Source organism: Palaemon carinicauda, chromosome 1 (assembly GCF_036898095.1).
Source record: "Palaemon carinicauda isolate YSFRI2023 chromosome 1, ASM3689809v2, whole genome shotgun sequence".
Lineage (NCBI taxonomy): Eukaryota > Metazoa > Arthropoda > Malacostraca > Decapoda > Palaemonidae > Palaemon > Palaemon carinicauda.
The window spans coordinates 252,944,500-252,970,479 of record NC_090725.1 but is presented as its reverse complement, the minus strand read 5'-3'; the positions used below and the strand labels follow the sequence as shown (position 1 = coordinate 252,970,479).

The 25,980-nt window shown below is 43.8% G+C and overlaps 1 protein-coding gene across 4 annotated transcripts in view; it reads left to right on the top strand.

Moving 5' to 3' along the window:
- Positions 1 to 25,980, top strand: part of bchs (WD repeat and FYVE domain containing 3 bchs) — a 748,678-nt gene that overhangs the window by 440,814 nt on the left and 281,884 nt on the right. For all 4 annotated transcript variants that reach the window (XM_068389148.1, XM_068389155.1, XM_068389143.1 and 1 more), the window contains one exon: positions 9,167 to 9,346. In XM_068389148.1, coding sequence (XP_068245249.1) covers positions 9,167 to 9,346 — 180 coding nt within the window. The remainder of the gene's footprint in view (positions 1 to 9,166; positions 9,347 to 25,980) is intronic.

Below are 25,980 nucleotides of genomic sequence, written 5' to 3'. Positions count from 1 at the left end.
TCATCTTCTTTCACCAAAAGAAGCTTCCCTCAGTCGTGGCTGGAAAAGGCTACTACTCAGTCTTGAGTACAGTTTTTCAACTGAAGGGTATAGACCTTTCCTTCTTATTGGAGTTGTCTATGCTCATGAAAAGCTTTGAAGTCTTGCCCATCCTGGGACGTCAGGCTGCCAGAGCAGGATGCGACCAAAGTTTTCAAGGCTCTTACTCGTACCCCTTGTGAGCCTTTGAGAAGATCGTTAGACTCTGGCTCTGAAGATTTTTTTTTTTTACTAGCCTTATCATCGGCAAAGAGAGTAGACGAGTTGTATGGACTCTCATGTAATAACCCACTCTGAAGATTGGAAGGAGGTCTTTTAAGTTTGTGCTCAAGTTCATGGCCAAAATTCAAAACCCATCAAAATACAACTCCATCTTCCAGACCTTCTCCATCTCCTCTGTACTTGGAGTTTCTGGTGGTATTCAAGAGGAGATGCTTTTGTGTCCCATGAGGGTTGATTAGATGGATGATGTAAAATTCTAGATGCTACTGTGTCAGACATGAATGTTGCAGAAGCAGATACAGTATACTCATTAGGAAGGCAAGTGGTATTACCTGCTAGGATCCCAATGATCCACTACTGATCCAATGATGCTAATAGATATGTGTAGTAGACCCTGCTAAAACTATTATTACTCAAGCTATAAAAGGCATTTCAATACTCTTGTCAATCATAATCATTATTAAACAATACATCCATTGTTGAATATAGCCATTACAAAGTAAAGTGTAATTATAAAAACAATTACTGTATTCACATAATAAGTAAATATTAGCAGAAGAAAGAAAACCACATGTTTGACCATACTGTATATTATACTAAACTAGAAATATTGTATCTAAAAAGTCACATCTTTAGCCATTGCTAGCATTGATTTTAAGCATTGTAGAATAAATGAGGATCCATACACTTATAACATCAATAATTACTTTAGGTACTCTATGGATAGTCAACATACCCCAGTCCCAACTATTAAACATATTTTATGATAATGTGCAAACTGCAATGGTGATTAAGTTTTAGTGACATTAATTAAAGAAAAAAAAATTAGTCTTCTATTTACTGAATTTTATAGATATAATTTTTCAGATAGAATATAAGATATGTTTTAAAGAATAAAGACATGAAGCTTATTTAATAAGAGTTATTATAACTTGGGTATAGTTATATAATTTATTATATTTAGCTTCAAAATTATTGAAATAAACACCATACCTTTTTTGATGTCTGAGAAACTCATTGTGCCTGTTCCATTCAAGGCAAAGAAGGAGAAAAGGCAGTCCATCAAGTGTTTTACTTTTCATTGGGAATACTGAGAAAGGCCAGGGATGTACTTCTGTAAATGTTAGTCATTCTTTGTGCATTCATACTCCTCTTTTTTTGTGTAACATGAATGGAAGAAGATAGATCATAAGATGGATATTCCACATGTAATGGTCAATGATTTTATTGAACTTTTGAACACATCATAAAGCATACAGTTACAGACAACATCTTCAAACAGATTTCTGGGGAAAGGCCAGGAAAAACAAATGCATTATTATGCCATAGAGAAACAAGGATATAGGTTTTCTGTTTTGTGGAATTGCTACTGTCAATTGCTAGCATTTTTATACTTTGAATAAGGAACTTTTCAATATCAAACTTACCCGATGATCATATAGCTGCATCTCTGCTGCCCGACAGAAAAAGTTTACGGGAGGAATACGCCAGCGATCGCTATACAGGTGGGGGTGTATATCAACAGCGCCATCTGTCAAGTAGGTACTCAAGTACTCGATGTCAACAACGAACCAATTTTCCCTCTGTCGTGCCACAGGCAAGACCTACTGAATACGCCGTCCCTAACTGGTTTTGTTTTCACAACGTTTTGGTGAAGTACACTATTCCAGTTTTGAGCTTTCGCTATGCAGGGGTTTTATCTTCATTTCAAAACTTGAACTCGTTTTGGATAGATTTAATTTTGGTGACGAAGAGAGTATGGACTCGAAGAGAGTATGGACTCTCTTTCACTTTTAAATGGCCGACCCTTCCCTTAGACGGAAGTGTGTTTAGGTTTTTGGTAATTTTGCTTAACAAGTTATAGATCTATTTATTTTATATCTCTCCGCCTTTAAGGCCTCTTCGATTAACTTTCCATTTATTATAAACTTATAAAATTAATTTTTATGTTTGTTTATATGCGACCTTTCCTAATAGTAGGCGGTCCTTACTTGGAACCGAAGTTAATTAACTTTGAGCCCGTCATATCGTATTTACCTTTTAAGAATTTATACCCTTTTTAATTTTATGTTGTTGAAAGAATTTCTTTGATAGTCTCGTACTGTTTTCAAAGATGAACTAACGTTTAGTTTTGTCTCCGCAGTTGTTGACGTTCAGAACGTTCAACATGCGCTCTATCGTTACGATAGAGAGAGAGTATTTCACGGTTTCACGTTGCAGTAAGAGTAAACCGATTCTAGCGTTTCGTTCATTCTTTCTTAGCCTAAATGGTTTAAATTCTAAATAAAGGAACTTTTTATTTGGGAAACCTTTCAGTTTTTTCCTTTAGCAAATAATATGTTTTAACGATATATAATTGGGCTCTTCTCTTTGGTTCTAAGTCAAGAGAGAAGAGAGAGAAGGATAGAGACGGAGGGAGAGAGAGGAGAATAAACGTTTCGTTCAAGCGGGTAACGTTGTTCTCGTTTTTTACTCTTCTCCCTTGTCGCTGTAGGGGAAGAAGGTAAAACGTTTCTAGAGTTTTATTCTTGTTCCCAGGCTTTATGCGGTGAGAGATTTTAAACGTAGTTTATTTGATCTAGTGTTTAGTCTCTTTTCCAGCCACTGAATTCTTTATCTTTAATTATGTTTTTCTGTTGCATTGTAAACTGTTTTCGCAATTACTACCTTTTAATGAAGGATAGGATTGCGTGTTTCAGGTGGAAATCAGTTAAAGTTTCGATTTCAGTGAAATAAGTGCAAACAGAAAATCAAAAGTGATAAAGTGATATGCGCAAAGTGTTACAGTGTTGCGTTCGAGGGTTCGTCTGTTCGTGCCAGTTGTTCACCTAGTCCGATACCTCTTACAAGCTCCCAAGTCAGGGGAGAAGTAATGTCGAAGGACTTATGGGTTCCACAGGCCTTGATCGACGAACAGACGTTTCCCTCCGTGGTTTCGGGTGTATCTACACACGTTGCCGACGTGATCACCCCACCCACACAAAGACGAGAGAGCCCTTTTATTCCTCGTCTGCGGAAGAGGTTTCTCGCAGAAACCATGGACCAATCTTGCTGCTTTTTAAATGCAAGTCGGTCCCTTCCGCGCAAGTCCAACGGCCTAGGTGTAGCCACTGGGTCAGTTCGGACTCGCTGCAGTCATCTGACGACTGCACACCTTCCGAGAGAGGCAAGGTGGTTCCGCAACAGGCAGTAACTCCGTCTGTTGCCGCACCAGCTGTTTTAGACCCTCAGTCACAACGGACAGTAGCTCCGTTTGTTGCCGTCTTTTATAGACCCTAGTGGTCTATGCTGCAGATATGCAGTCTCAGCTTGCTTCCTTCATGCAGGAGTATCGTGCTGAGAAGGTTGACACTGCACCTGTTAACCTACAACCTGCCACGGTTGTGCGCTCAACAGATACTGCGGCTGCCTGCTCCCACACTCCACCTGTGAGCAGTCGACCCTGCCAGACGCATGTTCATGCTGCACCCTCCGTTGACATGCGTGAGCTACCGCATCAGCAGTGGGAAGGTGCTGTCAAGCTGCCGTGTTTTGCCCCAATGCGGCATGATCCGCAACCCACGGCAGTCCCTCCCACGCACCAGCACTCCGCTTTTGTTGTTGCCAGCTCCCACACTCCGACTGCGGAGCAGGGTTGCCAACTCAAATTTTCAAATGTCGCTAGATAGGCTTGCAAAGTAGCTAGAAAGTAGCTAAAGTCATATGGAATTTCTCTTAAGAAAGTAGCTAAAATAGAATACTGTAAAAAAGGCAATGAATTAGCACAAAATCGCTAATTTGGCAACTCTGCTGCGGAGAAGGTTGACGATGCACCCGTGGGCCTACAGCCTACCACGGTTGTGCGCCCGGCATGGCTGCCTGCTCCCACACTCTTGTTGTGAGAGCTCCTCCACCCATGCACAGTCAACCCTGCCAGACGTATGATGACTCCCACAGACACACGGAGCACTCCGTTGCCGTGCGTGAGCTACCACAAGCTGCCGTGTTTTGACACGGTGTGTCAGCCTCCGCAACACACTGTGGTTACCGCCACTCGCCCGCAGCAAACTAGTCAGTCAGGAGTTGAGGCTTCCCCACACAACTTTGGTTGTTGCCAACTCACAGACTGTCAAACAGTTACATGACGTTGCCTTCTGGTCTGCTACTAATACACCAGTGCTGTATGTCCTCACGCTCCTGTTGTGGTTGACAGTTCAGTTTTTGACAGTTCACAGACTGTCAAGCAGTTTCATAACGTTGCCTTCTGGTCTGCTGCTTATGCACCAGTGAAACCCTCACTGAGATAACCTAGCTTTTCTCGGACATGGTTCCTGTAGATGAGAAAGTGCTGTTCTCCCTCCTTCTGATATTCCCTTGAGGACTCTGTCATTTGGAGAGGAGCCTTAAGCTGCTTAGCCTCCTTTGGACTTTAATTAAAGCATAACATGCTTCCAGGGAGGGTAAATGGTTCCGCTTCAGTCGCTACCCCGTCTGTTGCCACACCTGCTCCCTTAGACCTTGGGCTTTGTTGCAAGACATGCAGTCCAAGCTTAGTCCTTGATAGAGGATTTTTTACGGAGAAGAACCTTCTTGCCAACAACCTTCCTACCGGTTGGTTGTACGCCCTGTTGACGCTGAGATTTCCTACTCACGTCCGCCAGTTGAGATGATTCCTCCTCCGGTGCGACCCAGTGTGGGTTGCCAGTCGCACGTTAACGTTAAGCGACTCTCGGAGGTGGTTGTGGACGTTCAGTGTGTCACTAGGAAGACGTTCAACAACCAGCAGAGGTGACTTGTTGTGACGCAGTGCGGCAACCTCAGCAATCCGATAGGGGTGGTCTGCACAACCCAGACAGTCTAGACAGTTTCGGGTTGTCGCTGTACTTCCTCGCTTCCCCATGGTTGACAGTTCACAGACTGTGCAGCAGTACCATGATCTTGTGTCCGGCTCCGTCACGCATCCACCAGTGCGACCGGATTCAGCGAGTCAGACGTTGCCCACTCCGTTGCCGTTTCCTCATCAGTTTCGGATGAGGAACCCTCTGATGAGGACATGGCTGAACAAGACGATCAACCCCCAGCCCTGCTATCCATCCAGAAGATGCTGAAGAAGGAACGCGGCCCTGTCAGGCTGTGGATGAGTCTGGTTAAGACACTGTCATCCGTGGTTCAATTGGTGTCACTTGGAAGACTACACCTCCGTCCTCTTCGGTTTCATCTAGCTCTTCACTGGAAAAGGACAAGACGCTAGAAGCGGTCTAGATCCCGGTTTCCGGAAGATAAGTCTGGTCTGACTGGATGAAAGGACTTTATCAACCTTTGATAGGTTTTTCCCCTGACTGTTCAGACTCCCAACCACGTTCTCTTCTCAGACGCATCGGACGTAGGCTGGGGTGCGACCTTAGGCGGTAGGGAATGCTCGGGATTATGGAACTCGAGTCAAAGGACAATGCATTTCAACTGCAAGAAGCTTCTGGCAGTACGTCTGACCTGGAAAAGCTTCAGGTCTCTCCTTCAAGGCAAAGTAGTGGAGGTGAACACGGTCAACTCCCTGCTTTGATGTACATCTCCTAGCAAGGAGGGACCTACTCTCTGACATGGTACGAATTCGCAAGTGACCTCCTCTCCTGTTCAACAGGTCTAGACTTTTCACTAGTAACAAGTTTCTAGGCAACTTGAATGTCTTAGCAGATGGTCTCAGTAGGAAGGGACAATAACTCCAACATATTGGACCCTCCACTAGGATGTATGCAAGAGACTTTGGGTCTCCTGGGGCCAGCCACCATAGATCTCTTCGCAACCTCGATGTCCAAGAGGCTCTCAATACTTTGCTCACCTATCCCGGACCCAGCAGTAGTTCTCTTAGATGCCTTTCTACTTGATTGGTCTCATCTAGATCTATATGCATTCCCTCCGTTCTAGATTGTCAACAAGGTACTGCAGAAGTTCGCCTCTCACGAAGGGACAAGTGGACGCTAATTGCTCCCCTCTGGCCCACGAGAGAATAACTTACCGAGGTACTTCGATGGCTAGTAGACGTTCCCAGAACTCTTCCCCTAAGGGTGGACCTGCTACGTCTGCCACGCGTAAAGAAGGTACTCCAAGGCCTCCACGCTCTTCGTCTCACTGCCTTCAGAGTATCGAAAGACTCTCGAGAACTAGAGGTTTTTCGAAGGAGGCAACCAGAGCGATTGCTAGAGCAAGGAGAACATCCACCCTTAGAGTCTACCAATCGAAGTGGGAAATCTTTCGAAACTGGTGCAAGTCAGTATCCGTATCCTCGACCAGTACCTCTGTAACTCAAATAGCTGACTTCCTCTTATATCTGAGGAAAGAGCGATCTCTTTCAGCTCCCACTCAAGGGTTACAGAAGCATGTTGGCATCAGTCTTCCGTCACAGAGGCTTAGATCTTTCCAACAATAAAGATCTACAGGACCTCCTTAAGTCTTTTGAGACCACGAAGGAGCGTCGTTTGGTTACACCTGGTTGGAATTTAGACGTGGTTCTAAGATTCCTTATGTTAGACAGGTTCGAACCACTTCAATCAGCCTCCCTGAAAGATCTCACCTTTAAGACACTTTTCCTGATATGCTTAACCACAGCTAAAAGAGTCAGTGAGATTCATGCCTTCAGCAAGAACATCGGATTCTCATCCGAAACGGCTACATGTTCTTCATCTTGGTTTTTCTAGCCAAACACGAGCTGCCTTCTCGGCCTTGACCAATATCGTTCGATATTCCAAACTTATCGTATGATTGGAAATGAACTAAAAAGAGTATTATGTCCTGTAAGAGCTCTTAAGTTCTATTTTAAAACCTTTACGAGGCCCGTCTGAAGCTTTATGGTGTTCAGTTAAGAATTCATCTTTGCCTATGTCAGAGAATTCTTTATCCTATTTTTATCAGACTGTTAATACGAGAAGCTCATTCCCTTCTGAATGAGGAAGACCAAGCTTGGCTGAAGGTAAGGACACACGAAGTTAGAGCTGTCACAACTTCCGTGGCCTTTAAACAAAATAGATCTCTGCAAGATATATTCGACGCAACCTATTGGAAAAGCAAATCAGTGTTCGCGTCTTTTATCTTAAGAATGTCCAGTCTCTTTACGAGAACTGCTACACTCTGGGACCATTCGTAGCAACGAGTGCAGTAGTGGTGGGGGCTCCACCACTACAATTCCCTAATTCCAGAACCTTTTTAATCTTTCTCTTGAAATATTTTTGGGTTGTCCGGAAGGCTAAGAAGCCTTTCGCATCCTACTTGATTTGGCGGGTGGTCAAAATCATTTCTTGAGAAGCGCCTAGATTAAAGGTTTTGATGAGGACCTTTAGTATGGGTTGCAACCCTTCATACTTCAGCTCCTAGGAGTCGCTCAGCATCCTATGAGGATCGCGAGGCTCAGTAAGGAAGACGTACTTAAAAAGGCAGAGTAATTGTTCAAGTCGTCTTTCTTACCAGGTACTTATTTATTTTATGCTTGTTATTTTGAATAACTGCTAAAATAAAATACGGAATACTTAGCTCATAATGTCAACTTGTTATGCTGGTCTCTACCCACCCCCCTGGGTGTGAATCAGCTATATGATCATCGGGTAAGTTTGATATTGAAAAATGTTATTTTCCTTAGTAAAATAAATTTTTGAATATACTTACCCGATGATCATAAATTTAAGGACCCACCCTTTCTCCCCAATAGAGAACCAGTGGGACAGAGGAGAAAATTGGTTCGTTGTTGACATCGAGTACTTGAGTACCTACTTGACAGATGGCGCTGTTGATATACACCCCCACCTGTATAGCGATCGCTGGCGTATTCCTCCCGTAGACTTTTTCTGTCGGGCAGCAGGGATGCAGCTATATGATCATCGGGTAAGTATATTCAAAAATTTATTTTACTAAGGAAAATAACATATTTAGTTGATAAGATCATATAAAATATCGCATATCCTGTCACCGTACAGTATGTGGGTACCTAAATCAACTTTTACATAGATTTGAATTATTACAGAAAACTGACTAATTGGCATTAGTTTATCTCATAAATGGCTATTTTTTGTGAATCCTCGAAGGTGTTTGTTTATTTGTAAACAGATAAAATTTCAAGTAGCATTTTTCCTCATAAATACAAAACACTTACATCAAGAAGAATCCTATTATTTTAACTCCACCAATTGGACATATTTTGCTTTAGTTCTTCAAATTTTAAGGTTTATATGTACATTGTGTAAGAGAGGGGTTTTCCTAGTACAGTAGTTTATTACTGAACTAGGGTATATTATAGATACTGTATAAATTACTTTAAAAAGACTAGTAAGTCATATTTCTAGACTCGTAGTGCTTCCCTGAAGGATATTTTTTAGATAAGAGGGAAATATTTTTTTTAGATATGTGGTGAAAGATTTTTTTATAGGGGAAAACGTTAGCAAGGGAAGGTTGTAGAAGTTTGACAACTATAGGTAGGAGACTAGTAGAGTGGGAGAAGTCGTAATACCTCTCACAAGAATAACTCTATATCTTCCCAATATTTGAACAGCAAGTGAAATGCCTAATTAGAATAAGAGTTGTATATGTAAAAAAATAAAAATTGGTTTCAATCCTATAGTTTTCTGATTTTATAGCTGTCAAAGATTGTCATGTAGAATATTAGATTTTCATGAGAAAGGTATGACAATGAAAAACTTAAATTGTTTCATCAGATTTTTGTTTTTATAAAATGATAATTGTCAAGACCCCTTGTTAAATCAAAACACTGTTACCTTTGGATTATATTTATACTTTTATTTCCAGCCTACATATCCATAAATCTAGAGTTTTAATGGTTATGAATAAAAGACAGCTCTTTGTAGACTGAAATAATGAGTCTTGTCTACTACAAGCATTTATTGAGGAACGTGTTATTCTCAGTCTTTTAAATCTAAATTTGCAGAAACTACAGAAAGTAACTGGAGGGTTGACTCGACTTGCATCACGAACTAAGAGCCGTCGAGAAGATAGTATAGCTGTTCGAAAAGTCAATATGTCCATGGCTGATGTGCAGATAGCAACCTTCACTCACATCTCAATTATTGGTGACCTTGTAGATCTCCAACATCGACAGTATCTGCAGGTAAAATTTTATTGATTTTATTTTTTGAAGTTCTTTATGTTGATGTAAATTATTTTAATGTATGCGTCAGTAAATTTAACCCCATCACTACAAAGCATCGGATCCCCCCTTCAGCAGCTGAAAACAAGATTTGTCACCATCAGACACACTTACTTCATGATAACCTAAATTTCCATTTATTTGTTTTACTGCTGATTACAGATTAAATTTTTCAAAATTTTGCTTTTTTCTATTATATTTTACTCTAACAGAAAAGCATGGCTCTTGTGTGTACTTTTCCTTTGAAAAAATATTTGTATTCATTGTGAAGTGATTATATAATTTTTTTTTCATAAATTTGTTTTGTTATATTATTTTAAATTATACAATACGGTCCACAACTATACGCATTCAAATTGTGCGATTCCCCATTTACTGTATGTGGTCACCAGTTCTCAAAAACAATTTTCTGTATCTGTTTTGTTCAAAGTTTGCATGTCAAGCGCCACAAAACGTATGAAATATATTGTCTATTCAGTTATATTGGTAAGTCAAGGTACAGTGCCTGATAATAAATGTAACCAAACCATATTTACCTTCCATTTATTGAGGAAAAATTCCATATTAACAGTGAAATCAACTGTTAAGTATGCGAGGCCAGCTGACAAAAAGTAAATTTAAGAGTTGTGGTTATGTTTTTGGTAACCTTTATCTTTCTGTAACCGTTCGATAATTTTAATGGCAATGTTAATAATGATGAAGCATTATTTTTTGTTTAGTACAGTATATATAAAACCTCTCTCTCTCTCTCTCTCTCTCTCTCTCTCTCTCTCTCTCTCTCTCTCTCTCTCTCTCTCTCTCTCTCTCTCCAAATGATTTTTTAAATAGTTGATTGTGCTTTAATAAACATTTATGTACTTTTTTTTTTTAAATTGCGGCTGTATTTTAACAATCGAGTATTGCTGACTTAGTTTAGTGTTACTTTTGCTTGTGATCAGGTCAGCTGGTCTACCTGCCACTTTCGAGAATATGCGCACATACCATTTCTTAACTTATTCAAAACATCTATATAGTTATTATTACATAACCACCAATGTGTTATAAGCTATCATATTTTCCATTTACAGTGAACCCTTGTTTATCGCGGTAGATAGGTTCCAGACGCGGGCGCGATAGGTGAAAATCCGCGAAGTATTGACACCATATTTACCTATTTATTTAACATGTATATTCGGACTTTTAAAACCTTCCCTTGTACGTAGTACTGTTAACAAACTACCCTTTAATGTACAGAACACTTAATGCATGTACTACAGTACCCTAAACTAAAACAGGCACAAATATTAAAGGCGATTTTATATCATGCGTTTCCTAAACACCTAAAAAGCACGATAAAAAATGGCAACCAATGTTTTGTTTACGTTTATCTCTGATCATAATGAAGAAACAAACTCATTTAGTGTACTGTACACATATATGTATAGGTTAGTTTTTGCATCGATTATATTGATGTATACAGTATGTTGATTTTGTTATTACCAATGTTTTACTTAATTTTCCTTAGGACTTCCAAATGAAATGTTTTTCTTTATGACGCCGCCTGAAACGACGGCGTCATAAAGTACGCTCAGTAAACAACCACGCTCAGAACAAAGAAGGCATTTAACGCGCATGATGAAAGTGATAAATAATGATATTTACAGTAAAAGCATTTACAAAATATGTTATTACAAATATTATTTACCGTATCTATATAAAATCATACAGTACATACTGTACGTAGCAAAGCAGGAAAACAATTTACGAGAGAGAGAGAGAGAGAGAGAGAGAGAGAGAGAGAGAGAGAGAGAGAGAGAGAGAGAGAGAGAGAGAGATTGTTTTACGTACGTAAATGTAAATTTTAAACAAAAAAAATATGATAGGCTTTTAAAACCTTCCCTTTAACTTAATGCATACAGTACTAAACTATAAAACAGGCACAAATATTAAAATGTTTAAGTAAAAAATAAAGATTGTTACTGTACTCACCACGAAAGAAGTTCAAGAAAAACTTGAATGATGATGGCGATGAATTTGCTGCACAGTAGAAATGATGATGATGAAGCTGATGATGTCTTCTACTGTGCAGCCAATAATAGTATTTTACGTCTCTTCAGACGGAGGTGTCTTTTCCTGGGACACCTCTTCAACTTCTTCCTGAGACACTTCTTCAATTTCTTCTGAGGGCATTGTGATCGGAAGTTGCTGCCGCTGCTTCTTTTTTCGCAAGAGCATCCTGTAGGGAGCCATGTGTTCATCGATCTTGGTGCAGAATTGTACAGAACGAACCATATCCTCGTCCCACTCTTGCGACATTTCTTTCACCTCATTCGCAAGCTTGCAGAGCTTGGCAAGCCGTTCTAATGTTAAGACCGTTTCTTCGACATTTTCTTGGATCTCTTCCTGTGTTTCACTGTCTTCACTGCCCGATTTCGTCAGGTCTTCGAGGTCTGCGGCCGCGTAACTTCTACTGTCTTTTAACATAGTATCGAGAAGCGTCACCTTCTCAGCAATCGTCATCATCTTTCGGTGCTGTTTAGGCTCACTACCAGCCTTAGTAGAAGCAGAAGGCTTGGGAGGCATTGTACAGTAGGGTTTAACAGAAAGTTCAACAAAAAGTTCAACTTAAAACAGTCACGCACAGCACAGATTAAAGTTCACAATTAACAACGTCAACACAGCGATACAGCGGGAGACAAAGTGACCGCGGAAAGAGATGCTGCGGGTTGGAGAAGCGGTCAAAACACCAATCAGAGGCTAGATTACAAAACTTGAGTTCTGATTCGTCATCTATCAGCGCTTGAACCAATCACAACCCGTCTTACAGTACTATGATGCGTTGGTTACCTACTCATAGAAGATGCCCCGCGCATACTGAACGTACGTAGATTAAGTACAATACCGTAATAATAATAAATAATGATAATAATACTGTACAGTAATAATAATAATAATAATGATAATAATAATAACAATAATAATTTTATTAACAACAACAACAATAATAATAATAATAACAATAATAATAATACAGCTTTACGTACGCTATTTTACGCCTCTCTCTCTCTCTCTCTCTCTCTCTCTCTCTCTCTCTCTCTCTCTCTCTCTCTCTCTCTCTCTCTCTCTCTCTCTCGTACGCTTATTCGAAATGTGATTTTTGCAACAAAGAATATTATTGGATGCAGTACTACGTACGTATACATACAAAAGATTCATGGAAAAGAAGCCTATCCATTACAGTACACACCATTCTAATATGGTATGACTGCATCTGATTTGCGTTTCATGTTCGATTTAATTTTACTACGTACTGTATACAGTACTGAATTATCGTATGATCACATTCTCTTTTCGTGTTTTATTTCTTTCTGTGCTTAATTATATGTCATATGTAATGCAATGAACAATCAGTAAGAGCAGATATTACTAATTACAGTATTAATGGAATTACAGGTAACGAAATATCGTATTTGGGGTCTTCAGATATTGCGGTATTTTCGAAATTTCCGGAAAATCCGCGATATGTATATATATATGGGTTATGGAAAAACCCCGCGAAGTGGTGAATCCGCGATTGTCGAACCGCGAAGTAGCGAGGGTTCACTGTACTGTCGTACATTTATCGCTATCATTGATGGTTTTGGATTTGATCAGTTGTCTTATACAACGGATATGACTTAAGTTTATTTAAATTTCTACAAATTTTAGGACGTTTTATACTCAGAAATATACGATATTTACACTCATCCTTGCAAGGCTGCGGATCGACCAAATTTTGTATAATTTGGGACCCAACTGTAGTAAAGCAGTACAATTCTATGCATAAGTGGGTTTAATATGTGATTATGTGCTTGCGTAATAATTCCACAATACAGTCAGCCCTCAATTTTTGCGAGGATTAGGTTACAAAGACAGGCGCGATAAAACGAAAATCGCAAATATTTGTTACCCGGGTGTGGAATAACTCCTAACCTAACTTTACAACTCACTACCATTGCTTACACTCGGATATTTAACCCACTAAGTACTGCCTAATATTGTTTTAACTTGGTTTGTATCACAGTATGGTTGTTCCAATCTAGTAATAACGTATAAAACTTGCAAATACTGCAGTGTTTATCACTGTAATATACTACTATCACTATCTTAGTGATAATTTTTTCTTAAAAAGAAACGAACTAAAAAATAGCATTCAAATACACCAGTTCTCTCTCTCTCTCTCTCTCTCTCTCTCTCTCTCTCTCTCTCTCTCTCTCTCTCTCTCTCTCTCTCTCTCTCTCTCTCTCTCTCTCAGGAATATATTTCTTTTACCATCAATAGATAGGTTTTTTGTTTATTACCTACCTTATAATAATACGTTATAGAATACTTCTTGTGTCAAGGGAAACTAATTGATATTTTCCTTACATTTCTGATAACGTAAAGTCCATTATTATTGACGAGTAGGTTTATATCATTCGACGGAGCATGGGAGAAGGTATCCATAGTCTAAGTCTACCAGTACTGACATCACAGAGGAGGGAGGCATTGGAGTAGTTGAGAGGGACGTCCTCCCAATGGAGACGTCCTCCCAATGGAGGGATGTGCAGGATGTCCTACATGCTTGGTACTCTGGATCTTCACGTTGGGCTTAATGCAATCCCAGTTGAATGACTGCCAATGTGTTTCTTGACAGAGGTTCGGAAACGGGATTAATTTTCCCAGGGATGGGCTGAAGGATACAATTGTATTCAGCTATGGCCGAAAGATTGTCAGCATTGACGGGCATACTAAGTATTGGACTGATAAGTGAAGGCATGCACCAGAGGCACGTGGTTCGTTTGAATGACCAAGGGCGTATCTTCCAAGAAGTGGCGAAAGTGACGAACAGCCAAGTGCACTGCCAGCAATTCGCGGTCAAAGGTAGAGTAGCTGGATTCCGCCTTAGACAGTTTTCTGCTGAAGAAGCCCAATGGGCGGGGCGAGTCGTCGATCATCTGCTCGAGGCTGCCCCAATAGCAACATCGCAGGCATCGGTGAAGAGAAGAGGTGCATGTGGCACAGGAAAAATGAGAGCAGCATTCTTTGCATTGCAGAAGGCTGCTTCTTGAAGGGGACCCCACTTCAGGTCTTTTGGCTTGCCATTAAGGGAGGCGTAGAGGGCAGCAAGAGTGACGGCGGTGGCTGGCAGGAAACAGTGATAATAGTTGATCATGCCTAAGAATTCTTGCCGTGCTTTGATGGTCAAGGGCATAAGGAAGTTCTGAATGGCTCCTACCTTCCAGGGAGGGGGTTGACAATACTTTGTTGGCGCCAAAGGTACACTTGTGGTGCTGTGCTACAAGGCCGTTCTGTTGTAAGCGGTCAAGTACAAAGGGAAGGTCTCCTAATATGCCGTCCATGAGACGTTGAAAAGTGGCCCCAGCATTACGAAGGCCAAAACAGGAGTACAGTAATTGAAGTTGTATATACCAGAGAGGTGGTGATGGCAGTCTTGGGCATGTCTTATGGGTTAATGGGCACCTGATAATACTCCTTCAGGAGGTCAATCTTGGAGATGCTTTGTGCAAGTTGGAGGTCACGTCGGTGATGTTTGGGAGGGGGTAGTGATCTGGTTCTGGAGGATGGGTAAGGGTGACGACTATGGGCTTGAGGCTTTGTGGCAAAGGTCCATTTCTTCTGTTTTGCCAAACGTTTGTTTTGCAGCTGCCAAACTATCTGGTGCCAGACGTCTAAATCTGGCCAACACTGGGTGCCCTTTTGTCTTAATATGGTGATAAATACCGTATTTCGCGGGAACCCTGGATGTTTGACAAAGGTCTGGATGGAAAACTTCTGGGTACGATGTGAGGAGGTGGGCGTAGGCATCGTGAGTGCACTGATGGGGAGAGCGAGGTTGGAGGGGGCTGGTTGGGGAGGCGTCGAGGAGCATGAATCCACGTTGACTAACCGTCTGTGAGCTACATCGACAAGGAGGTGGAAGTGAAAGAGGAAATCCGCACCAAGGATTGGCAATGTGACGTCAGCAACGAGAAATTTCCAAATATATTTGGCGCTTCCAAAATATTATGTGAGGGTTTCATAACTGTGGGTGGGTATCGCAGATCTGTTGGCAGCTACCAGGCGGATGTCGGCAGACGTAGACAGACTACGTCGTGTCCTGGAGAGGGGCCTTGGCAGAAGAGAATGGCAAGCACCCATGTCTACCAAAAATTGCTCGCCCGTACCTGTGTCATATTGAAAGAATAGATTAGTGACAGAGGAGGCCACCACCACAAGCAATGACCTACTTACACTTTTTTTGTCCACTGACAACCATTTGCACATTTCTTTGCAGCAGCCCCGAATTTGGAGTGGTAGTAGCATAACTGAGGTTGATGAGCATCAGTAAGTGGCTGGAGACGTTGGTTGGGGCGTAAGCGAGGGTTGGTATATGTGGGTGTTGGGCAGCTTTGTCTCTGCTCCGGCATGTCCCGCGGTGGGCGTCTATGCCCTACCGCATTCACGTCGGCTTCGGTTAATGTTGAATAGGTGTCCACTTCGTTAGAAATGGAGGCATTGATGGAGGTCTGGAAGGTGGTGAAGTGGCTGTCCATAAGACCGTTGACTTTGTTCATCAGGTCTTTCATGGGCAAAATATCAACATTGGGATAGCAGCACATACAGGTTGGGGTAGGCGCCATACCCAAAGGGCACGAGGTAGATTCACTTCATGAAGAGAGCCGTCTATGGCAGGTTGCAGGTGAGCGATACTGATCATTGCCCAGAGGGAGAGTGAAGCCTTTTGGTCCCCCCATGGTTGTCGAGACCTGAAAAAGTTTCACTATGCAAGGGGCTGGTGATGGAAAGTACTGCTTCAGGAGGTATGATTTGAGGGCTTCATATGTTATGGGGGTGTCATTTTGCTCGCACAGCCAATCAGAGATTTTTGGGAAATTGTCCCCGCGGATCGCTGGGAGAACGTAATCTGCTTTGGTGGTTGACCAAGTCATACCCTTGATGCGAAAGTGGACTTCAGCTTGCTGGAACCAAGCAAAAGCTTCTCCGCTTGCGAAGGGCAGTAGTTTCATTGAAGCGTTGTGTGTCGAAGAGGCAGGTTTGGTGGGCGGCATCTCAAATCAGTAAGGCACAGCAGTGAGGGGGAAGGCAGGATGGAACGGTCACTCCACTGGTCACCAATGTGCAAGCAAGCTGTTAGGAGGTTCTGAGAGACGAGTTGAATGCAATAAACTTTATTTGGAAGGAGATTGAGTATATATACAACCCGTTCCAGTAAAAAACGGCACAAAAATTCAAACACAACGATGCAGGAAAATACAGGCATAAATAGGTTATCAGTGTGAGGGTAGACGATAACGGTAATACAGTATAAAAAAAATAGGAATACCATTACAGTGTATGAGCGTTAGTGATACACGTGCTGTACATTATCAAATATTGTGGGATCGAAGTGGACTTTGGATTGCCTTTTTAACTTTCTTGTGGAACTAACTTATTTGATAACATTTAAGCAGCAGGATTTACATAAAGAATATATAATTATTAACTAAATTTGTTGGCATCATTAACCTTTACTGTTATGATGCCCGGTAATTTTGAATAATCAATCAATTAATCAGTCCCCGTAGAGCATGCGGCAGGAGCAAGTGTCCCTTAGAGCTATGTTGGCAGGCTTTTCAAGTTCTGGTCTCTTGTTGGGTTTTCCCCAGTGTTTGCAACACCCAATTGCAGACTGTTCATGAGGCTGCAGAGTTTTCAGCCAAATGCATTCTGGGCAAGAGGAATGTATTTGTAGATACACTCAGTTGCCAGGGGCTGTTTGTACTGTTGGAATGATCTCTATATCCTTGCATTGTGGAGAGATTTCTTGCCCTGTGTTTTGGTGCCCTGTTCCAAACCCACTGTCTCTGTTCGAAGGCACCTTTCAACATCCATGGGATCACCTGGATGCGTATGCCTTTCCTCCTTCCAGCCTGATCTGTCCTCTAATCAACAGAATGTTGATTAGGCTAGGACTCGGGATGACCCTGGTGGATCCTAGATAGCCTCATACTGAGTGGTATCCGTATATGTTAGCACTTTGACAAGGTCTGGTGAGAACTACCTTAATAGTCCACACTTCTCTGTCAGCCGCTCCTTCAGAGGTACCACCAATCCATGAAGTTGATGGAATGTCACAGTTGGAGGCTTTCCAGTGTCTCGTCCAAGTGAAAGTCTATCTGCAGGGATGTTTGGTTACCTATGAAATTTATCTGCAACTTTTTTCCAGGGGATGTGGCCATCTTGTGCAATTAGTGTTGCGGAAGAGATACTTATCTGGAGCATCTCTACTGCAGCTCACGAATATTCTTGTTTCCTCACTGGGAGAACCGCCTCTGTCATGGTCTTTCTACTAAAGGGTATAGACCTCCTCCTCATGGAAATTGTTTATGCTTATGAAGAGCTCCAAGCAGTCTTACGTATCATGGAACCCCAGGCTCCTGGAGTGGGATGTGACCCTCGTTCTCAAGACTTTTAACGCATATCCTGTTCGAGCCTTTGAAAAATTTGTCAGACATATATGTGTCTCTCAAGACTTTCTTTTTACTAGCCTTAGCATCGGCAAAGAGAGTAGGTGAGTTGCACGTTCTCTTTTCCTAGTCACCCATGCTGATTGGTGGAAGCAGGTCTCCTTTAGTTTTGTTCTTGACTTTGTGGTCAAAACTCAAAACCCATTGGTGCATGACCCCCCCAGTTTGAAACTTTCTCCATCCTCTCTATACATGATGCATCAAATGGTGATTTAGAGGAGATGCTTTTGTATCCTGTGGGCTCTATGGTGCTATTTGAAGAGGACCCAGCGCCTCAGGCTTGAGTGTCAGTGACTCTTCCTTTGCACTGATAGGACCAAGAAAGAGGTGTCAAGGAACACAATCTTGTTCTGGCTTCATGAGTCAATCCATATAAGGTACGCCTCGACTGCTGAGAGAATGAGAGAGTCGAGTTACCAGCTAGGGACTAGAAGTCATGAAGTCAGGGGTATAGGCTCTACCCTAGCCTTCAAGAGGGGCCTCTTAGCTGGCCATATGTTGAAGGCTGGGGTTTGGAAACTCCAGTCCACCATCATGGCCATGTACCTACGGGAGTTTATACTCAAGTTACTTGACACTTTTGTGCTTCAACTTGTGGTGGTTACTGAAGTAGTTGTGTAGCCAGCCCAGCTTCCACACCAACTGGACAGGAAACATCTTGCCTATGGTAATTTATAGATGTAAGTTTTGAATGAATGGTAGAATGACTGGCTCTTTTTCCTGTTTATGACCCCTCTCTTTGAAGCAAAGCTGTTGGAAACTTTACACGCTGGATCTGACTTGATGCTGATAAGTTGCATTTCTGAGCTCCATTCTTTAGATCTAAAGAAGCATTCCCTCATCATCTCTAATGAGGGAGAAGGTAAAAATTTATACTAACTTATTGATCATCATACACTAGGTATGTTATTTCAGACTGATGTCTCCTTTAAGGGAAGGGATCCCTTATTTTAACCACATACAAATCATCTTGGGTTGACTAGGCTCTCTATCAGTCTACTCATCCATATGATAGATAGATATGAGTAGGCTGGAGTCATTTCCTTTGCCTACCCTACAGGACCAGATATATTGTCATTTCTAGATAAGAAAAAGAATCAACCATTCAAGTTCAAGGGAACTCCTAACCTGCCAATCAGTGAGTCTCCCTATTTAATGAACGAAAGGTTTGTATATGTGTAGCAACAAATAACAAGCTTTAAAAGCCATTTGTATTTTTCCTAGCTCTACAAGCCTGAGTCCTCTCTCAGTACTGAGCCAAAGTGTCTTAAAGTGGTCACCATCTGTTGTTAACTACCTCATTAATGATATTAATAGCTGTTTCTGCTTGCATTGCAGACATCCCTATTTAAAGAACTGCAGTATATATAGCTAGAAAAACTACAAATCCAGTCTAAAATTAGTTATATTTGCATGTGCAGTACAGTACTTTTTCAGAACCCATGGCTATATCTTGCAATATAATATTGAGTAGTTCTCTCAAGTCCTTGTTGCATGATGTGTCCTGCATAAATTCAATTTGTTCCTACACTAAATACAAACCCTCATTCTTTACTATAGGAGATATTCTAGCGCGAGCTGGAAAATACGGCAGAAAACCTTAACAAGGTCGTTAACAACCGGACTGGTAGTTATCCCCCAGATGGGGGTGGGGAACTGCCGGCTGGTAGCTACTGAGTACCTCCAATCGAATTCTAGCCGTCGCAGTGGTAACACCTCTGCTCCCGGTTGTGTTTGACTGGCAGACTAGCCTTTCTTTAATTGTGTTATTTTCATTAACTTTTTCTTTTTCTCTTTAATTAGATGTGATGTCCTCTAATTTGAGGAAGTGTCCTGGGATTCCCCCGAAAGCTTGTGGCACATTTATGTCACCGCCGGAGATGGATCCTCATTCCCTATGCCCTTCATGCAGAGGTCATAGGTGTGCTGAAGACTCCCCCTGCCAAGTATGTAAGGAATGGTCGCCTACACAGTGGGATAAGTTCATGAAGAGGAAGAAGAAGAAATCCAAAAAGGACTCATTACCTACAGGTTCGCCGTTGAAAGGTAAGGAGTGTCGGGCCTCTTCTTCAGTCTCTCGATCTCTTCCTTCAGATTCTTCCTTGCCTCCTTCCTCCGGGTGGAAGTCAAGGAAGAGCGGCACCATTGATTTAACAACCATTCCCCCGGGGCAGGAGTATCAAGTGACTTCCCCCGGTGGGATAATTTCTTCCGTTATCGGAAATAATTCTACTACCGCTTCTCTTCCGGATAACGTGCGAACAGTATGGCCTGCCCTTGGACTTGCTGGTTCTCCTTCGGTGGAGGTGTGGAACCAGTTCCTCGCAGGCACAGTGTTACCTCAGGTCCCTTCTGTTTTGGATCCCTCAGGGGGTCCGGGCCTCGCCGATATCCCATTAGCTCAATCGGCGGCCGCTGAAGTGTCAGCGGAGGTAATAACGTCAGCTCCTGCGGAGCCTACTTCGCCCCTCGCTTGCGTTACTACGAAACAACGTCGCAAGCATGTTCATCACGATTCCTCCTCCTTCTCCTCCTCCTCCTCCTCCTCGTCCTCGTCGCCTTCGTCCTTAGAGGATAGGAGAGAGAGAGAGAAGAGGAAAAGGAGAGCTCGCCCTCCGTCGCCAAGACGTTCTCGTCGGAGAGAGAGGCGACATAGGAAGAGACGTTATCGCTCTCGTTCTTCCTCGCCTTCTATCTCGTCACGAAATGTCTCGCCAAGAAGTGATAAGCGCTCTCGTCACAAACATAAGAGGAATACTTCCTCGCGCTATCGCTCTGCCTTGCGATCGTCTTCCTCTCGCGGGGAATCATCTAAGCGCTGTAAGAAGAAGAGCTCTACAAGACGTTCGCGCTCTTCTTCACGAGAGTATTCTCTCAAGTGCAATAAGGGCTCCCGTCGGGGCGAGGTTAAGTCTGATCGCGCCCGGAGCGCAACCAACCAAAGAGAACTCTCTGAGCGCGATTCCTCTCCTTCACATTTATTCACGAGGAGTTCAGCTCGCGCTGCGCAAGCGAGAGAGAACACTTCTCACCGTCGCTTGGTATCTTCAGAGAGAGAGCACTCCCGTGCGTCAAACTTCCGAGCGCGCAAGTCTTCGGACATATCCGCGCGAGGTTATTCGCCGCCCTCTCGCGTTTTAGACAGATCAGCACCCATTCCCATATTTTCTGATGAATTACGAAATATGGGCTTTGCGAGAACTGCGGAAGAAGACCCAGGAGTTCAGCCCTTCTCTTCGGCTGAGAACAGAGGGGAAAGGCAAAGCCGCCGTTCAACCCACTCTCTTATTGAGACAGTACCGTTAGTTCGGTCGCCTTCGCCTAAACCTTCAACTTCCAGGCAGGATCCTGTGCGCGCGGTGCCATCAACCAGCGCTCAGCCTTCCTCTGGCTTGTCGGCAATGGAGTATGCTACCTAGCCATTGCCTTCAGACATTCGGGCTTCAACCGCCCTCCCTCACGAGGAATTAGCGCGACCTGAGGATTCCTCGGAGGAACAACCGTCAAAAGAGTTAGAGTCCGCCTATTTGAGAGCTCTAAGAAGGATGTGTAACATCTCAGGTCTCGGAGATTTACACCTGTCGCCTCGTCATACCGACGCTCCAGCATTAGACAGACTATGTCGCCCTCCACCAAACCCTAAGACCAGAATCGAACTTCCCTGGTCTATTCACACTGCAGGCCGTCTGAGGAAGGTCTCGCAGGCAGTCTCGGGGGAGGCGAATTCCTTGAAGTCTCAAGGATCCCACAAATTACTGCAGTTTCCTTTCTCGAGGCAAAGGCGCTTTTACAAGGTCAGGGACGCTAATCCTTCTCCTTTGACACTAGACCCCCTCACAGCAAGGCTTACACCTGGCTGCTCTGCAGAGAGACTCTCTTCCCTTCCAGTCTCCTTTACCGCAGCAGAAGCCTCGACAATGGAATCAGCGTCAATGTCTCTTCTGGAGGCACTTTCCTGGTTTGACACATGGTCTGGCACAGTGGGCTACCTTGCCAGTCATGAGAACCTCTCAAACCAGAATTCCATGCAGTCCCTGCAGGAAGTCTTGGCTGCTGGGGCTAAGACAATGGACTTCCTAACGGCTACAGCCGCGACGATGTGGGGCAACTGGATTCTCAAAAGAAGGGAATCAGTAGTCTCCAGACTGCATAGGAGCATTGGTAAATCTGAGAAATCGGATTTGAGGAACTCTGATCTTCTTCAACCTCTCCTCTTCTCTAGACAAGCAGTCTCCTCTACCCTAGAGACTTGGAGGAAGGAGACGCAGGACACTGCGATGCAAAAGGCTGCCTCCTTTCGTCCAATGCAACAGCAGCCAACTCCACAGCCTAAGGCAACAGTCGCAACTCCGCTACCAACCAAGAACTTCAGCCGCCCCTCTTTTACACCCAAGCCTATGGACAGAGGAAAGTCAGCTCCTCCCAAGGCTAAAGGCAGAGGGAGGAACCCTAGACAAAAATAGGGTATCGTCTCCCCCCTCGCAGTGCGTAGGGGGGTGCATGCAGGGGAGTTGGAGGAGGTGGAAAGCTATGGGAGCCATGCAATGAACCATAAGGGTGCTTCGTTGTGGATATCGCATTCCCTTCATAGACTCTCCTCCTCTAATTCCTCCCCCAATCTCGTCCTCCCAGGTCCCTCGGGATCCCGGGAAACAGCAAGCCCTAGCTCGGGAGATACAGAGCATGCTTCTAAAAGACGCCATTCAGGAGATCTCCGACTCTTCCCCGGGGTTTTTCAGTCGCCTTTTTCTGGTAGAGAAAGCCTCGGGGGGTTGGAGACCAGTGATAGACCTTTCGACCCTGAACCTGTTCGTGAAGCAAACTCCATTCAAAATGGAGACAGCGGCCTCCGTGACCCAAGCAGTTCGTCCAGGAGACTTCATGGCATCTGTAGATTTAAGAGATGCTTATTTCCAAGTGCCAATCCATCGCACTTCTCGGAAATTCCTACGCTTCCTGGCTCAGGGTTGAATCTTCAAGTTCAAAGTCCTGTGCTTTGGCCTTTCGACCGCCCCACAGGTCTTTACGAAAGTTTTCGAACTCGTATCCTCGTGGGCGCACAAACAAGGGATGCGTCTGCTAAGATATCTGGACGATTGGCTTCTCCTGGCCTCGTCCAAGGAGCTAGCTCTGGATCATCTGAGAAGACTTCTGAATCTTTGCAAGGATCTGGGGATCCTTGTAAATGCGGAGAAGTCTTGCTTAACTCCGACCCAAGCCTTAACCTACCTGGGTATGTCCATCAACACCCAGGCAGGGAGAGTGTTTCCGTCAGAAGACAGGCTTCAGAGACTGGATCAATCTATCGCCCATCTCTTATCTCCACTACCACCTTCAGCCAAGTCGTGGCAGTGTCTTCTGGGCCATCTCGCCTTTCTGGAAAAACTGGTCCCAGGGGGGAGATCGAGAATGAGAAGTCTCCAATGGCATCTGAAGACCCATTGGTCTCAGAAGTCAGACTCCCCATTGAGGGCAGTGGAGGTTCCAAGTCTGGTGCGACAAGACCTTCATTGGTACTTGTCCAGAGAGAACACCCAAAAGGGCATTCCCCTTCAAAACCCGAGTCCGAAGTTAAAACTTTAAGGACGCGTCGCTACGGGGATGGGGTTCCCACCTAGGCCCCAAACTAGCATATGGAGTTTGGTCGCCGATAGAGAGGTCTCTCCATATAAACCATCTAGAATTGTTAGCTGCCTGGAAAGGCCTAAAATTCTTTGTAGAAGATCTACACGGACGAGAGGTGGTTCTGATGAGCGACAACTCCACAGCCGTCTCGTACATCAACAAACAAGAGGGTACTCTGGCAAGAGACCTCTGTCTGTTGGCTGTCCACAACATTTCCCTTTCAGCCAGGTTTATTTCGGGTCGGAGAAACATCGTGGCAGATCAGCTGAGTAGGCATCACCAAGTGCTGAGTGGAGAATGGTCTTTGGATCCTCAAGTAGCGAAGACAGTAATAGCTTTGTGGGGTTCTCCCACAATAGATCTGTTCGCCACATCTCTGAATGCGAAACTTCCCCGCTATGGGTCCCCAGTTCCAGACCATCAGGCAGCGATCCAGGACTCCCTCCAACACTCCTGGGACAACCTGGACGCCTATGCCTTCCCTCCCTTTTGCCTGCTCAGAAGGGTGATCAACAAACTCAGGAGCTCACGGGACTACAAACTAACTCTAATAGCTCCAGCTTGGCCAAGCAAAGAGTGGTACGCAGATCTCCTTTCCCTGCTGGTTCAAGTGCTGAGGTTTTTACCTCCAGAACCCCGTCTGTTGACGCAGCCACACAGTGGTATCCCCCACGGGAGAATTCCCTTCCTGAAACTTCACGCCTGGAGGCTGTCCAGTCTCTCCTCAGAAGCAGAGGCTTTTCAGGGAAAGTGGCCGAACTCATGTCCAGGCACCTGCGCAAATCTTCCACAAACCTCTACCAAGCAAAATGGAGAGTGTTTGCAGCTTGGTGTAGAGGGCAAGACGTGTCTCCACTCTCTCCCTCTCTCCCTTTAGTCGCAGACTTCCTTGTTTACCTAAGGGAGGAGAAACACCTGTCAATCTTTGCAATTAAGGGCTATCGTGCAGCCCTAAGTCTCATCTGCAGACTGAGAGGAGTTGACCTTTCCACCTCAGAAGAGATCTCCTTGTTGATTCGTGGTTTTGAAAGATCCTGCCCCCCAGTGGAGATTAGACCACCACCCTGGGACGTGTCCTTGGTCTTACGCTCCTTAAAGGGCCCTCCGTATGAGCCCTTAAATAGGGCCTCTGATTTCTTCCTTACCCTTAAGACCGTCTTCCTAGTAGCGCTGGCCTCGGCAAAAAGGGTTAGTGAACTTCACGGTCTATCCTACGAAATCACCCATTCTAGAGGATGGGGGGAAGTCTCTCTCAGCTTCGTGCCAGGCTTTGTGGCCAAAACCCAGAATCCTTCGTCTGCCGATGAGAGGTTTAAGGAATTTCAATTTTCCAGCCTCAACAGGGCAACTCAGGATACTGACAAATTGCTACTGTGCCCGGTCAGGGCGTTAAGGAAATACCTGAAACGCACCAGACCTTTCAGACCACGTCTCCGTCATCTCTTCCTCAGTACCAACAAGGTTAAGAAGAGAATCTCTCGCAACACCATCTCTTTCTGGCTCAAGAAAGTTATTGCGAGAGCTATTCACGGAGACTCTGAGGCAGCTCAACCCAAAGCCCATCAAGTTAGGGGAGTGGCTGCCTCGCTGGCATTTAAGAAGAATTTCTCAGTCTCCCAAGTCTTAAGAGCTGGAGTCTGGAAGCACCAGTCTACATTCACCTCTCACTATTTATCAGATGTGACACAGGTCTCTAAACACCTTTTCTATAGGACCTATTGTGGCAGGTCAGCAGGTGCTGTAGCTACCTTTACGCCCTTTCAGGGGACAGTAGCCATTGTTCGAGGATTCTGAGTTACACTAGGTTTATAAGAACATCCATCTATCTTCTGCTCTTTCTTCTTCCTCCCTTCTGGGTATCCTAGTCTGTGACCAGTTTCGGCTGGACTCATCAATGGAAATAAGGTATGAAACTCATCTGACTCCTATCACAGGGTATAAGTTATACTCGTTGTCACGAGGGTTCCCCTTTCAAGGTCAGGGGAACCCTTGGTATGAAAGGGTCCTGGTATTGCTCCCGACCCTCTTCATACTGAAACTTCGGTTTCTACGTATTTACAAACCTTCAGTCATGCTGGATTTGGGGATCTACAGAGAAGTTAATGGGAGATTGTTCATTATAGAGTCTAGTCTGAGGACTATCTTCTCTAGGTGTAGAGAATACTTCGTCCACCCTGACCTCAAGACTAAGTCTCCTATAGTAAAGAATGAGGGTTTGTATTTAGTGTAGGAACAAATGACAAACTTATAACAGAGTTTTTATTTTTCTTAACATACAAACCCGAATTCTTTACTCAAATCTTCCCGCCGTCGCCACCCCCTAGATAGTCCTAGCTAGAATCCGATTGAAGGTACTCAGTAGCTACCGGCCGGCAGTCCCCCACCCCCATCTGGGGGATAACTACCGGTCCGGTCGTTAACGACCTTGTTAAGGTTTTCTGC